The following is a 15,719-nucleotide window of genomic DNA, read 5'->3' on the forward strand; positions in this document are numbered from 1 at the left end:
ATCAAATAGATTCGAAGTGCTAAGGGAGTCTACCTATCAAAAGAGAATACGATTTGTCAGTTTTCAACATAACGTAGGCGTACTAACTTATGTCTTCTTTACACTTTCTTTTGTTCTTCTTGATTCTTTTTTATAGATAATTGTTTAGGGGGGTAGAGATTTGTCTAGGTCATTTGTGTAACTAAGTAGAAAAGGGTAAGAAATGGGTTCGGGTGTTGAGGTAGTCTACTTAACAAAGGGCAATACGATTTGAGAGTTCATATATAGGTACACTAATTTATGTCTTCCTAGTAATAGTATTTGTTATTTATTGGGCATGAGGTTTGGTAAAACTATAATACATTTACGTAGAATTTGATTGCACTAGAACAATGGATGAGAATGGTGATATTAATGATGATGTGACAACTTACACTCACATGCACCACACATTCTTCAAAATGATAAACCTCCACGGGAGCCACTAATAACACAACCTACAGTCCTCCGCTCCATAACTTTTCACACCCCACACCCCCAAACCTGTGCCCAAGTGGCCCTTCCCTCTTAAAATGACATCTCCATTATGCAGGCATGGGGACAAATAAACTGTCGACAGATAGATGAGGTGGGATGTGAAGCCCTCTGTAAACAAATACATCTTTATTCTTCAGACCATCGAGCACCAATAATTCAACTACAAGTCCTGTTAGGTGGGATAGTTAGGGAGGTAGGTGAATTCCTATTATTATTGTGATTTTATTTAAACATCTCATTTGGTGACTCGGATTGGATCCTCACTTTTTTAAATGACACTTATTCAATTTAATTAAAATAGCCGAATGAGTCCGAGCCATTCATGCAGGACGCGATGCAGGGATAAGAATTGCATATATTGCTTTCGTTAGAGTGGGGAAAATGGCCCAAACACGTCGGGAGAAGTCTTTTCCCACTAAGCTAACGTTGTTCTTTAAACCAGCATATCATGACCAGATTTGCTAGCTAGCGAAGAACATATCACGACTAAATTTACAGGGACCATAGGGTCCATGAAAGCCCCTTGAATTGAGTGCCATGAGAGACCACTATATTAAATTGAATGCCATGATGGGATCGATCAATTGGGCAATAACTTTTGTGACCTAATGGGAAGCTTCTTTATACTTATTGACAAATACTCTATTATTATTATTTTATATGGGAAATTTCATCATTAAGCATATGAAAATCGTGCCGTACACTCTAATCAAAAATTTAAAATAATATTTCTAGTCGCTCATGACTCACGTGACTTGTGAGGTTTTGAAGAGTGTATGAAAGGAGAATGAGAACTAGTCAAAACAGCTAACATGCCTTTAGGTTGATTAGGTTAGATGGGAATGCAGTACCACAATCCCACAATTGGCCCTACATGTTTTCGAAATGTTTTCTTGTGAAGCAGCTCACAACATTGTCAAAGAAAAACAAAAGTTTGAAAAAACCAGTGAAAATTCTATCATAGAAATAAAAACAAACGTGATGATAAAATCAAAATTAATTTTTATAAAAAAGTACGAGACGACACAAGATATTTTATAAAATATAAAAAATGATGCGAATGTTACTTGCCTCTTTACTCGTAAGAAACTGTAACACAATAAGCCAAATTCCCAAAACGGAGTCACATTCATAGTCACAACAGTATCCTGTACGTTTAACACGTTAATAGGCATACGTGTCCTCAGTGGAAATTTTAAATTGTAATTTAGAACTTTGATATTTTTTAAATTGTTTATTATAATAATAAAAAATAAGACACCATCCCTACAGGAACAGGTAGGTCTTTATTAATTCCCGTGTCCAATCACAATTCACAAGTCAGAATCTGAACACCGAAAGCCTCACTCACTGCACGGTTGCTTCTCCTCCTCTGTCTTTCTTTCCTGCTACTAATTCTCACTTGCTTTGCAGCAACCCGAAAAAAAAAAAATTTGAAAGCCATGGAAGAAATTCTTTCCTCAAGCTCCCCAACAAATTTTTGTCAGGAAAACTCCTCCACATTTCAAAAACGGCTCCAGTTCATATTTCGGAACAGGCCTGAGTGGTGGCTGTATTCAATCTTCTGGCAAGCCTCCAATGACAGCAACGACCAAGTCTCTTTGTCATGGGCTGGTGGCGATTTCCGAATCAACAGAGACTTGGCCACCAAAAGAAGCAACAAGGTGGTCAACAATTACAACCCAAAATTTGGGTTCAACAATGTGGAGAGAAGGAAGGTGGTGAACAAAGACGTTGAAGATCTTTTCCATGAAGACCTGGTGGACTTGGCAATGGTGGATCATGGAGATGTCACCGACTCCGAGTGGTTTTACTTTTACAGCGTTTCTTTAACCCAGACGTTTGTTGCAGGCCACGCCAGCAACAATGTTCTGGGCCGTGCGTTTTGTTCTGGAGGTTTTGTTTGGCTGGCAGGTGCTCATGAGCTTCAGTTTTATGAGTGTGAGAGAGTGAAGGAGGCTAGAATGCATGGAATTCAAACTCTGGTTTGTATTGCAACTCCTTGTGGGGTGCTTGAGCTCGCTTCTTTGGATGTCATCAAAGAAGATTGCGGCCTCGTGCATCTATCGAAATCGCTTTTCGGATCAGACAACAACAAGAAGGTCTCGCAGGAGGGCAGCTGTGAGGGCAATGCACTTGTTCATCTGCTAGAAAATGGCATGTTTTCAGGAGCTCAAAAGGAGATGACCAGACAAGGTAAGCACAAAACTTTATTAATTACAGTTTTTTAAAAAAAATTATATTTGATTAGTAGTTAAGTGGTTATCGATCGATACTCTTTCAAATAATTGAGCAAATGCGGACAATGACATGGTAAATTAGTGGCAGACAATCTTTTCACTGCTATTATTTTATTGTAACGGGCGACATTCTTTAATTATTCTGGGTTTTTTATTAATATTGTTTTTCATGTTTGCTATATATGTGTGGGTTGAGAAAGAGAGTAAGAAATGTAGCTTTTGGGTCTTGTTCTAGTCGTGCTGTTATTGCAACTTGCAAGTGATGATTTCACCAGTTGTTTGATATGAGTATATTTTTGTTTGTTTGTGGAAAACAAGCGAGAATTTAAAACATAGAAAAGAGGGGTTTCTTACACACATTGTCAAAATGCTATTAGTTCTAAACGTCGTTATTTTATTCTGGAACATGTCATCCCAAATTTTAAATTAGCTTATCTTAACATTGATACTTTGTTGAGAGTTATGCATCTTCATACCCTAAATTTTTCATTAACATTATTGTTGAATATTAAAGGTTGTACAAAAGAAGCTGCACATATCAATATCTGCGACTCATCACCAGACTCACCTTCGGACTCTGTTGGCAATTTCACCTCTGAGAATACAGCGAACACTCGATCGAAAAAGAAAAAAAGATCATCGTCAACTAACGGCGCTAGTAGAGCATCACAATTATTAAACCATGTTGAGGCAGAGAGACAAAGAAGAGAGAAGCTTAACCATCGTTTCTATGTCCTCCGCTCTGTGGTTCCTAATGTATCGAAAATGGACAGATCTTCTTTGCTTGCTGATGCTGCGTCATACATCAACCAGCTCAAAGCAAAGGTTGAGGAATTGGAGGCCAAAGTACAAGAACAACCCAAAAACCCCAAAGTGAGCAATGCAAGTAGCATTGATCATCAGAGCAGCCAAAGCACCAGTTCCATAGTTAATCATCCTCATTCAAGTTATAACAATAGATCAGTTGCTCCTTTGGAAGTGGATGTGAAGATTTTGGGCTCCGAAGCCATGATCCGAGTTCAGTGTCCAGATCAAGACTACCCATATGCTAGGTTGATGAATGCACTCAAAGCCCTAGGGTTACAGTTTACCATGCAAGCATATCAAGTGTGAAGAGTTGATGATTCAGATGTGTTGCAAGAGTGCCTTATGATTCACAAGTGAGGAGGCTATGAGAGTTTCTATATAAAAGTTGGTGCAACTAGAAGTGGATTAGTTTTTTTGTTGAGGAGATTTAACACTAGGAGGTTTGCTACCAATTTTTTGTGTTGAATAAAACTGCTGTGTTATTTACTTTTTATATGCAAGTGCTTTAAATTTTTTTTCCTTTTAAAAGTTATATAACGTATGCATTATTATAACAACAATTAATTAGCAGATTGATTTGTTTTGATTAAAAATAAAATAAAATTGGCTCCTATTCGTTGGAACGAGAAGAAATTTGACATTGTGACATAAGTCATCAATTTCGAATTTAACACGAAATAATCAAAAGCAAGTAAACTACAAAATAGGTAAGGTCGGAAATAAAAGTAAAATGAAAAATGAATATAAATGCATATCATGGAGCTGGAAGGCATGAAAATTCAGGGTTGTCGTTTCTAGTAGGGGAATATACTGTAAATTGACAAGGGGATATGGAGGAATATTCGTCAGAAATAACTTCCTGATGTTATTTCCTAATGATGTGATACTAATTATGATAACCTATGACTGTGGTGACTAGTATCTTAGATTTTAAAATGCATTCGAATCTTCATACATGAAAGTCACCATCAAACATACTAGTGATATTAAATGCATTTTAAAATCTAAGAGAATATTTGTATAATTTCTAAAACTTAAATAAATTTTATAAAAAATCTCACTAGATGTTAGTGTAAATAAGTCAAAATTAAACCCCACCATATATCCCATTAATGATGGTGTGACATATATATCCCAAGTCCAATAGCGCAGGTCCCTTTCCTGAGTCACATTCAAAATAGCTGGAGCCTGGATGGATTAAATAATTTATTGTGGGAGGTCCTACTTTTGTATAAAAAGTACATTTGGGAAATGCATCCTCAATATATCTGTTTCGACCTGGTTGAGTTCGGCCGAAGCCCAACAACTTGGTTGAGTTCGCAAGGCCGGAGCGAAGCCTAAGTTTGTGTGGGCTGTAGCCCAATGCCCCATGTCAAATCCTAAAGCGAAATACTTCACCATCCCATCTCTCACGGTCGCCATGTATCAAATACACCAAATACTGTTTATAATAAAACTAGGTTATAAGTTTGGCCCAAATCATGCAGACCGCGCATCTCTCCGTTTGTTACGATCAGTTGATTTTGCTGGTGTGATTTGAGGGCTTATGTTTCCTCATTCTTAGTGCATTATTCATTCATCACAATTTGATGTTTTATGATTTGGCTTCACTTACATGCGCCAAACAAACTCATCAGGAGAGAAAAACAAAACTTACATGAAACGGAAATAACATTGTTTTGCTATTTTCGGTCAATAACACAATGATATATGAAAAAAGTTATCCTACACGTCATTGTGTTATTGACCGGAGATATCAAAAAGTGTTATCACCGTTATATGAGAGTTTATCTCCATCATGAGGCAGTACTGTTTGAAGTAACAACCATTGTTGTGGCTGACATATATATCCACGAAATTTCATTCCAAGATATCCTTTTGTTTGTTGGTGCAAGGTTAATTCCAAAATCGACGACCCCGCCTCAGTCATACAGACTCTATTAACAATGACTACTTTTGGTAAGAGCATCAATAATTCCTAGATATGCCAAATTCATGCAAGTTCCCTTGTCACATCCAAAATCGATGAGCCCATTGAAATATTAATCTAATGAGTATGTCTAAATAAGCTTTCATATCAGAGAAGTTAAGCATGGAGGCAACATGAAGCTTCGGGTTTAAATTTTATTTTACACCTCCCAAGTTTCTACGAAATTTCAATTTGGTATCTTATGTTCAAAAAGTTGCAATGTTGTACACAAGAAATTATATCATGGTATATGAAGTTAGGGTTTCGTTACATTTCCGTAAATTAATATGTCAAATAAGATATTATTCATGTATGAGATGCTCAATTTTTAATTGACGCGAAGGCCATATTTTTGGTCCATGTTATGATGTTAACATCTAGCCGCAACTAAATCTAATTTGTGTGTGTCATGTATGCGGATTGGATTGCATGATTTCCAATTCATTGAAGAACTTAACTAGGATTTTGAAAAAAATTGTAAGATTCGAATATATGATGGTTGCAAAGAAATTAGATTTATGCGAATGAAACCCTTATTGAACAAGATCTAACCTGAGTATTCGTTAATCATGTCATTTTGATTGTTGACCATTTTGTAGCTTGACTGAATAAGAGATCATGGAATGGAAATCTCAGCTTGTCAAACAAGTTTGTTTGCTCTCTCTCTCTCTCTCTCTCTCTCTCTCTCTCTCTCTCTCTCTCTGTGAAGGCGCACATCACATTTTTTTTGCTTTATTGCCGTGGTTTACTTTCCCTTTCCTTGTACTGCATGTGGTCAAAAGTCGTCGAGTCATGATTCATGAAGTCTCCTTCAGTTTTGTTCACAATTAAGGGTCCATACTCTGTGCAGAATATAGATGGATATCTACTTAGCAGCATCTCATACTAAGATAATTCCAAGTTCAACTGTTCAAGTGATTGGATCGGGGCCACAGGAGTCAAAGATTAGGAAATTAAATAATGTAATCATGACGTAACAAAAATGAGAGTCAAACTCTAATAATGTAATGAAGTAAATTGTATGTAGTTAACATTTATATTTTAAAATAGAAGTCATTTTGTTTATACGGGTTAAGACGGTTGATTAGAATAATGAGTCTGCCTCACATACAAGTTCAAAGCCTCCTTCCTGTAAATTAGATTCAATGAACCACGATTTTGTACTAAATATAAAACACGTAGAAGAAAGAAGTGTTTTACTTTCTGATTTGGGTGGGGGAGCCAAAGGCCCAAGGACAAACAACTTGTTTGGTTTGGTTGAGTAGGGCCAAGGGCCGCACGAGCAACGTGGGGAAGAAAATGGGATCGCAAGAAGTAAACGGGTGCTTTTGAAATTGAATTCCAGAAAACAACTGTCTAAAGGCTTCATGGGTCCAAATTCAATTTGATATAGTCCATGATACGTTGAATTCAATGCCATGAAACGATCATAGGACAATAAGTTTGTGGAGTCAATAATTTCTTGGTAGAAGGATCAAAAGATGAGAGCAAATTGGTTGGTTTTAAATTTAATAAAAAATATCAGAGCAAAAATAATATTCAATTGGAGGTAAGATGTAAAATAAGGAAAATACTTCCCTAAGTAGGAGCTCCTACATTTCTGTTAATAGCAGTGTGACATGTATGAAGAAGTTTTACTTTTTTGTGTTTTCAATGAATTATTTTTGATTATGTGTCAAACTGTGATTCGTAAGAAGAAAAAGCATCTCCTTATCGGAAAGGAGACAAGTAATATCCGTAAAATAACAAGTTTTTTTTAAAGTAAATTTAGCATAAAGCAACCCAAGAATCCATATAACCAATCAAATTCCAATTTGTTGTAGGAAGTTTTGAGTTTAAAATTCGTTGGACAACAAGTTTCTGAAGTGCCATTATTCCTTTAGTTACATATCTATCAACTGAAACACACGTTCAACTTTTTATTTTATTTTATAATCCTAATTATCATAATATAAATCATCAAAGATGTACTCAAAATCTCACAAATTACTTATCTAACAAGGTCGCAATTAATGAATCCTATAAATACAAAACTATACAATACAAAACACGTTGATTGAACAAAATTAAAAATTTGAGACAATTTGAAATGGTCAGATACAGTCTCACATATTACTTATCTAACAAGGCCGCAATTAATGAATTGTATAAATACAAAACTACACAACACAAAACATATTGATTGAACAAAATTACAAAATTGAGACAATTTGAAATGGTCAGATACAGTCTCACTGATTACTTATCTAACAAGGTCGCAATTAATGAATCATATAAATACAAAATTACAGAACACAAAACACATTGATCGAACAAAATTACAAATTTGAGACAAATTAAAATGGTCAGATACCTTATGAGATATTGAAGTGGACATTGAACAACTTATTATGTCTTGATGTATATATATATATATATTATCACCATGTAAACATGAAATGGTCAGAAACATGCATTGAACGATTAAGTGGGCCAAGAAATCTTTTTCCGGCGCCTTCCATGCACAACATAAGCACGCCCCATGGGACCAAATGATGTTATAATTAGTACGATTGTGGTGCCCGCATCCCATTTGGACTTTATGACCTAGCACCAATCAATTTTTAAGTGGAAAGGAGTATGCATCCAAGTTCTAGATTCGATTACTCATCCTTCAATATAATTTGTATCAAAAAATTCATTATTGCCATAAACCTAACCGCATATTCTAATAAAATAAAAGCAAATAGAATAAACACATATATGACGACATATATTAATACTAGCTCACCCGAACTATATAATGTAGATTGTTATGTCACATTTTTAAATAAAGCTACACATTAAAAAAAAGAAGACAATTTTTAAACTTTTCATAATTATATATGAGAAGGTAAAAGATTCGGTCATTTATTAATACTATATATTTGATATGCATGCAAGATGTGTTTTAATTAGATAATCATGGAGAAATTTTTTTTATTTAAAAAAAAAAAAAAAAACCTAAACGCTCTCCAAGAGAATCCTATAAAAAAAATCATAGTCACCGCACTCTTCTAGAGTCGATGGCCTTCCTCTTTATCCACCTCCCCTCTCTTCTCCTCCTTCCCTCCCTTTCCTTCCCCTCACTTTTTTCCCTCATGATGGGCATTCTTTGTTCTTTTATTTTATGTTGTGGAAGCAACCGTCGTGAAATAGTCATCGTCTTTTGGCCCACGTACACAAGGAAGATGTCAAGTTGCGTTGGGTTTAGGTTTACATGGTGTGAAACTATGGGTTTAGCCGGTATAACACGATGGCTTTCTTCGGGTCGCCCAGAAGGATGTGGATCGGCGGTTATGTTTCTTAGTTTGTTTAAGTATAACAATTCTCAGGAACTCTTTAAGAGTTTGCTATGTTTTGTTTTATCTTTAGGTTGTTTTATTTTTATTTAGCTTTGGCTTCTGATACGGATTTACCATTTGGCTGTTGCGCGGAGGATTTGTATTGCAGGTTTGAGTACATGTGCTTGTGGTTGCTTAATCGAGGATTTTAGTCAGTTTTGGGTCGTGCGTGATTTTCTCCATATGAATTCAACATGTTGTTGCGTTTGTTCATTGGAGAAGATTTACTCATATTCTGCACATAATTGCTTCGTACTTTTGTTGTTTATCAATAAAAACTATCGCTTATTCTAAAAAAATAAGATCATGAATTAGAACAACACATTCATACAATAATTTCATCGGATCAACATTCACTTGGGATTTAATAAAACAAGGCTTAATTACTGTTTAACTAATTAGAACAGACGCTCGATCTCACTTTACCTCCAAAACAGAAATTTTCTTGCTTAACCCCTAGAATCTCTAAAAATTGCTGAAAGTTTCTCACTTTACTATCTTTTCTCTCTCTCTCTTTCTCTCTCTCACTTCTCAGTGGGTCACCCATCCTAGGATTGCTCTAGCCCCAACTAGCTTAACTTCAGAGTTCCCATGACTCCGAAGCCAATGAGCTCCCAAAAGGCTTCGTGCTAGATGGAGGCGGGCATGTACATATAAGGCACATCACCCCCTCTCCATTGGTCGATGTGGGATGTTACAATCTACCCTCCTTAGGGGCCCGACGTCTTCGTCGGCACACTTGCACCACACGGCAGAGTGGCTTTGATACCAAATTGTCACATTCCGGGATCGATTCCGCCGTAGCACGATATTGTCCACTTTGGACCCCCTCTCTGCCCTCACGGTTTTGTTTATGGGAACTCACAAGCAACTTCTCAGTGGGTCACCTATCCTGGGATTGTTCTAGCCCCAACTCGCTTAACTTCAAAGTTCCTATGACTCCGAAGCTAGTAAGTTCCCAAAATTCCTCGTGCTAGATGGAGGCATGCATGTACATATAAGGCACATCACATCCTCTTCGTTGGTCGATATGGGATGTTACATAGTGGTGACCAAAAAGGAAAAAAAGAGAAGATAAAGGTGAGGGCTGGTGAACTGATGATGATGGTAAGAAAGGGAAGAGAAGGTTTGTTAACCTTAGAAAAATGTTAAAATATTTATTTTTATTTGGATTTTAAAGTTTATTAAAAGCTAAAATTACTAGAATGCCCATGTTACGTTAAAACATTTAACGATTTTATGGACAGAAATGGAGCAAGTGGTAAAGTGAGAAAATTTCAGTAAATTTAAGGGATTATCAAGCCTAAGTGAGAAAATCTCAATTTCATAGGGTAAAGTGAAATCGAGTGTCCATTTTAGGAGGGAAAACAGTAATTAAGTCTAACAAACAAACAAAAATCATTTGGGAATTTTTTTATAGAAGAAATGATATTCCATTAAAAAAAAAACCATGAAACAATACTTAAAATCACCATCCTATATCGGGTACCATCGCCAACGTTGTTCACGAAATGAAAAAGAAGGTTTCCTAATGATGAAGCAAGTGAGACTTTTAAAATTCAGCATCATAGTTCTTCACACATATAAGACTTCTTTCTGTGGGCATTAGTTCAGAACTGAAAAGTACTATGTTCCTCTCATTCCAAAATAGACACAAACCAACACAGGTCACACACAGTCGCAACACGTCAACGACCCCCAAACTAGAAAATAAAGTAACCAAGACCTCATATTTGCCATAACATCAGTCTTTCCAGGGATAGGCGAACCATACAGATCCGAAGGAGATATGAAAACTCAAACCTGTAAATAAAAAACACAAAACCAAACCAACAAAACAAGGAGGAAAGGGAAGGGTGAGTAGAAGGAGAGGGGGGAAGGAGAAAAACTTTGTTGCAACATAGATAACGCTGTGTTGCTATCTTTGACCAATAATGCTATGTCATGTGAAAATGTTATCACGCGTATCATAGTGTTGTCTGACGGGGATAGCATTATCTATGATACGGGGATAGCAAAATAATGCTATCCCCGTGGCATGGAAGTCTTTCTTGATGCTATCCCCGTGGCATGGAAGTCTTTCTTGAAGGGACGGGAGGGGTTTGAGGGGTAGCGGTTGGAAAGTCTTAGAGTAGGTTTGTTTTTCATTTTTGCTTTCCTTTCGAGAGGACCCCGATTATCACTTGGGACACTTTGATTTACAAGAATCTTGAGGGCATGTTTACATAACCGGAATGAGATTGGGTAAAATGAGAATCATTCCCATTACGAATGACTCCTTTGTTTACTTGCACTAGCGGAATAAACAGTAGTGTGGGGTGCACAACAAATCTGATTCCTGATATTGAAGAGATTTGATTCCGAAGAGGGGAGGTGGGATTAGAGAAGGGTGAAAGGGAATGAAGTTTTTCATGCCAGAAATACCCTTCACAAATCTAACACACCACCACCTCTCTCCTTTCTTCTACCAGACGGTCCCAACCACCTCCCTCATCCTCTCATCTTCTTCCAGCAAAAGAAAGAAAGAGAGAGATAGAGAATGAGAAAAAAAAAAATTAGAAAAAGAGAGGAAGAAAAAGAAAAGGATAAAAGAGGAAGAAGAAGAGAGAAAAAGCGAAAGAGGCGTGTGAACTACTATCTCCATTTTTCTTTTTCTTCTTTAATTTTTTCAGTTTTATTATTTTTCAAACAACTACCTACCTGTTGATACTAATAAATATATACATATTTTTTACATAATATTAAGGTAGTTAAGCTTTTTTTTTTAAATAATCAAAAGTTAGTTTTATTATTAGTGAAATAATTTTTTTCTTATGAAATTGTAGTAGTTTTTGGAAAAATATATATTTTGTTCAAAGGCATTTTCGTAATCAAGCTGTTTTTCATTCCGATTCATGATGAATAGTAAATTTTTTAATGGGAATGAACTCTTTTTCATTCCAATTTCTGACTGTTAGTAAACAACTTAATTAAAATGCATGACTCCATATCTTGCTTAACCCGATTTATGGTTACTCCAATTTCTTATTAGTAAACATACCCTAAATGCTTCACTGTCAAAGAGTTCTAGAAGGCCAAAATCACACCCACCAGGGACTATGATGAGGGTACTGTCCTAACGTTTTAGGTGACGCAAGAGTAGGCCACAACGATGAATTATTGAGAATTGAACTGATTCTGTGTACTATTACATTATATGTTAAATACTGATATTATTGGTTTTTATGGGAGTGAGGTGGGGTCATAATTTGAATTTTTGACCCAAATCTGGATGGTCAAGTGTGATAATGATTTGTATTTTGGATGCTTATTAAGGGTGAAGTGGGGTCATGGTTTAATTCATTTGGAAGTAACCTTAAACAGGATTTAAGGTATAATCTTATCTGGTTTATCTATTTGAAGCTCTAGGTCTATCAATTAAACCCATCGATACATTTATTCTTTTCCTTCATTAAAAATCAATCATCCAAGCCAATTGGGTTATATTGAATTGGATTGTTAATGTTACAACAATCACATCTATAGTGAATCATATATGAATTTTGTAATAATTTGCAATTTCATGCCGATGAATACTCGAGATAATCAATTGTAGATACATATATTTTGCTCACAGATATTTTGTATTAAAGTAACAATGGAGAACTTGACCCCAAAAAAAAAGTAACAACGGAGAAAACCTTGATGAAGTTGTTCCCCAATTACATAATAATCCAAAAATTACATCATCTAAAAGGAAAATGCTTCGTAATCTTTCTATCGTTCAAACATGCCTACCAGTTGTTTTCACATGATGAAGTGGGGATGTTTAGCAACATTTTCGGAGAAAAATGTTGAGATTTGTCACTTAACTCAAAATGAAGAAAGAACAAATTCGTAAGAGAACATGGTGGCAAATGATGAGTGCAAATTTCAGACAAGTGACAATGAAACGAAATCCCGCAAAGTTAACCCACTTAAATCTGGCCACATTCAAGGTCTCTACCATACCTTGCGTTTATCACATGGGACAATTAGTCCTACGTTTACAAAAAATAGTACAAGGATAGGTTGTAGGTGTCCCATTATTTAATTCCAATTCACACACAGTCACAACACCAAGAGCCTCATTCGCTCAGGTCCGTCTTCTTCCACCGCTTCTCATCTTCCGTGTCTCTTTTGCTACTACTTTTGACTTGCATAAGTTTTTTAGCAAACAAAAGAAAAAGAAAAAGAAACATCCTGAATGGAAGAAATTATGTCCTCTTGTTCTCCAAACTTTGGTCAAGAAAACTCAGCCACTCTTCAACAACGTCTCCAGTTCATCGTCCAGAACAGGCCTGAATGGTGGGTTTACTCAATCTTCTGGCAAGCCTCTAAAGACAGCAATGGCCAAGTTGCTTTGTCCTGGGCTGGTGGCCATTTCCGAAGCTCCAGGGACTTGGCATCCAAAAGAAGCAACAAATTAGTCCATAATTACCAACCCAAATCCGGGTTCATCAGTACGGAGAGAAAGAAGGTTGTTAACAGAGAAGTTGAAGCTCTTTTCAATGAAGATATGGATTTGGACGGTGGAGATGTCACTGACTCCGAGTGGTTCTACTTTTACACAGTTTCTTTAACCCAGTCGTTTGGTGCATGCCATGGGACTGGGAATATCCTGGGCCGTGCGTTTTGTTCTGGCGGTTTTGTTTGGCTGGCAGGTGACCATGAGCTTCAATTCTATGAGTGTGAGAGAGTGAAAGAAGCTCGAATGCATGGAATTCAAACTTTGGTTTGTATTCAAACTTCATGTGGAGTTCTTGAGCTGGCTTCTCTGGATGTGATCAAAGAAGATTGGGGCCTTGTGGAGCTTTCCAAATCTCTTTTTGGATCAGAAAACAGCAGAGTCTCAAAGCCACAGAGCAGTCGTGAGGGTCATGTACTTGTTCCTCTGCTTGAAAGTGGAATGTTTTCAGCTGGACCTCAAAAAGAGTGGACCGCACAAGGTAAGAAACACATACAAAAAACATCAACGATTGGTGTTTGAATAAAATATATGCACGTTTTCATTATTTTATATCAGAGCATTCGCTCAATTTTTCATTACCATCTATATATGTTTAATTCTTTGACGTGCAGGTGGTACAAAGGAACGTTTTGCTTTGAATATTGGTGGATCATCGTCAGACTCAGGGCCTTCTGACTCAGTCGGAAATTTCACGACGGAGAATGCGGAGAATAACGGTCGATTAAAAAAGAGAGGAAGATCATCCAACCATGGAACTGATAGAGAATCACCAATAAATCATGTTGAGGCAGAGAGACAGCGGAGAGAGAAGCTTAACCATCGATTCTATGCCCTCCGCTCTGTGGTTCCAAATGTGTCGAAAATGGACAAAGCTTCTTTACTTTCTGATGCAGTTGTGTACATCAATAAGCTCAAAGCAAAGGTTGAGGAATTGGAGGCTAAAATCCAACAACCACCCCAGAAACCGAAATTAGGTATTTTGAGTAATCTTGAGCATCAATCAAACCAAAGTGCCAGTTCCATAGTCGATCATCATCGTCACCATCATCATCATCAAGCAAGGCCTAGACCAGCATCAAGTTATACTAATAGTGAAGTAGCTGGGGCAATAGAAGTGGATGTGAAGATTGTGGGCTCAGAAGCTATGATACGAGTTCAGAGTCCGGATCAGAATTACCCATACGCTAGATTGATGAATGCACTAAAAGACCTTGAATTACAAGTTTATCATGCAAGCATATCAAGCGTGAAAGAAATGATGCTTCAAGATGTTGTGGCTAGAGTTCCTCATGGATTCACAAGTGAGGAGGCCATGAGAACCGCTATTATAAAAAGATGGTACAACTAGAAATTCAATAATTAGTTTCCCTATCTAATGAGGATCTCCTTCTTCTTCTTTGGTAGTGATCGTTGTAACTGAAAGTTGAAGTTTCTTAGCCAAGTTTGGAGGAGGGAAATGTATCTGTGTACGTTATGTTAACTGTAGACTTGTTTTCCAAGTTTAATGTTTCTAAGCTATGAAGATATCATATTAATTAGCCTACTCACCTGCTATGTCTCTCTCTATTACAAATATGTGAAAAACTATATGTTGTGTGTCCAATGTATATGTTGTTTCTGCTGTTGCGCGGCGGATTTGTATTGTACGTCTGAGTACATGTGCTTTCGGTTGCTGGATTGAGGATTTAGTCATTGTTGGAGTTGTGCGTGATTCTCTCCAAATCAATTCAATATATGTTGTGTTTGGTCACTGGAGAAGATGTGTTGTTTGCTCATCAATAATATACTATCACTTATTTTCAAATATATATATATATATATGTCGGCTTAATTGGAATCCTCTTCTATTATAGCATGTTTATGTAAAATATGTGTTTAGGAAAAATTATTGTACTTAACTATAATGAAAATGCTATATGGTGAATCTTTTTAGTAAACTATTTAAACATTGTTCTATACATGAAATAATGAACTAAAATCAACCCCAAGTAATAAGGGAATGAGAGAAACTGAGTTAGAATTAAGATGGGTCGCATTCTACTCTTCTAATGTGATCAATGAGCTGGTTTGACAAGAAGAACTAGTTCTTGATCAGAGTGCTCGGTTAAGAGGAAATTGTGTCCTTTGTTTAACTACCATGCGGACCTTTGGATTTCGAAGATGCTAGCTCCATGACAAAGACTAATGAGTTTGGATTGTCTCTATAGCCAGAATTTTAAATGGGTTTGCTAACGGCAGACTGTTCAGTTAATTAAGGTCCGTTTGATAACTATTTATTTATTTATTTTTTAAACTAAACTTGTTTGATAACTAATTCTAGTTTTCAATGAAACATA

At 36.5% G+C, this 15,719-nt stretch overlaps 2 protein-coding genes across 2 annotated transcripts; both read left to right on the forward strand.

Moving 5' to 3' along the window:
* LOC18777732 (transcription factor MYC3) lies at positions 1,776–4,084 on the forward strand. Its single transcript, XM_020564863.1, has 2 exons — positions 1,776–2,712; positions 3,271–4,084. Exons 1-2 carry the CDS (start codon positions 1,959–1,961, stop codon positions 3,867–3,869), a joined length of 1,353 nt encoding a protein of 450 aa, XP_020420452.1. The 5' UTR covers positions 1,776–1,958; the 3' UTR covers positions 3,870–4,084.
* Positions 12,970–14,930, forward strand: LOC18777047 (transcription factor bHLH14). Its single transcript, XM_020563519.1, has 2 exons — positions 12,970–13,861; positions 13,995–14,930. The coding sequence occupies exons 1-2, from the start codon at positions 13,120–13,122 to the stop codon at positions 14,729–14,731; spliced, it is 1,479 nt and encodes a 492-aa protein (XP_020419108.1). The 5' UTR covers positions 12,970–13,119; the 3' UTR covers positions 14,732–14,930.

The sequence above is a fragment of the Prunus persica genome, chromosome G5 (genome assembly GCF_000346465.2).
Source record: "Prunus persica cultivar Lovell chromosome G5, Prunus_persica_NCBIv2, whole genome shotgun sequence".
Classification (NCBI taxonomy): Eukaryota; Viridiplantae; Streptophyta; class Magnoliopsida; order Rosales; family Rosaceae; genus Prunus; species Prunus persica.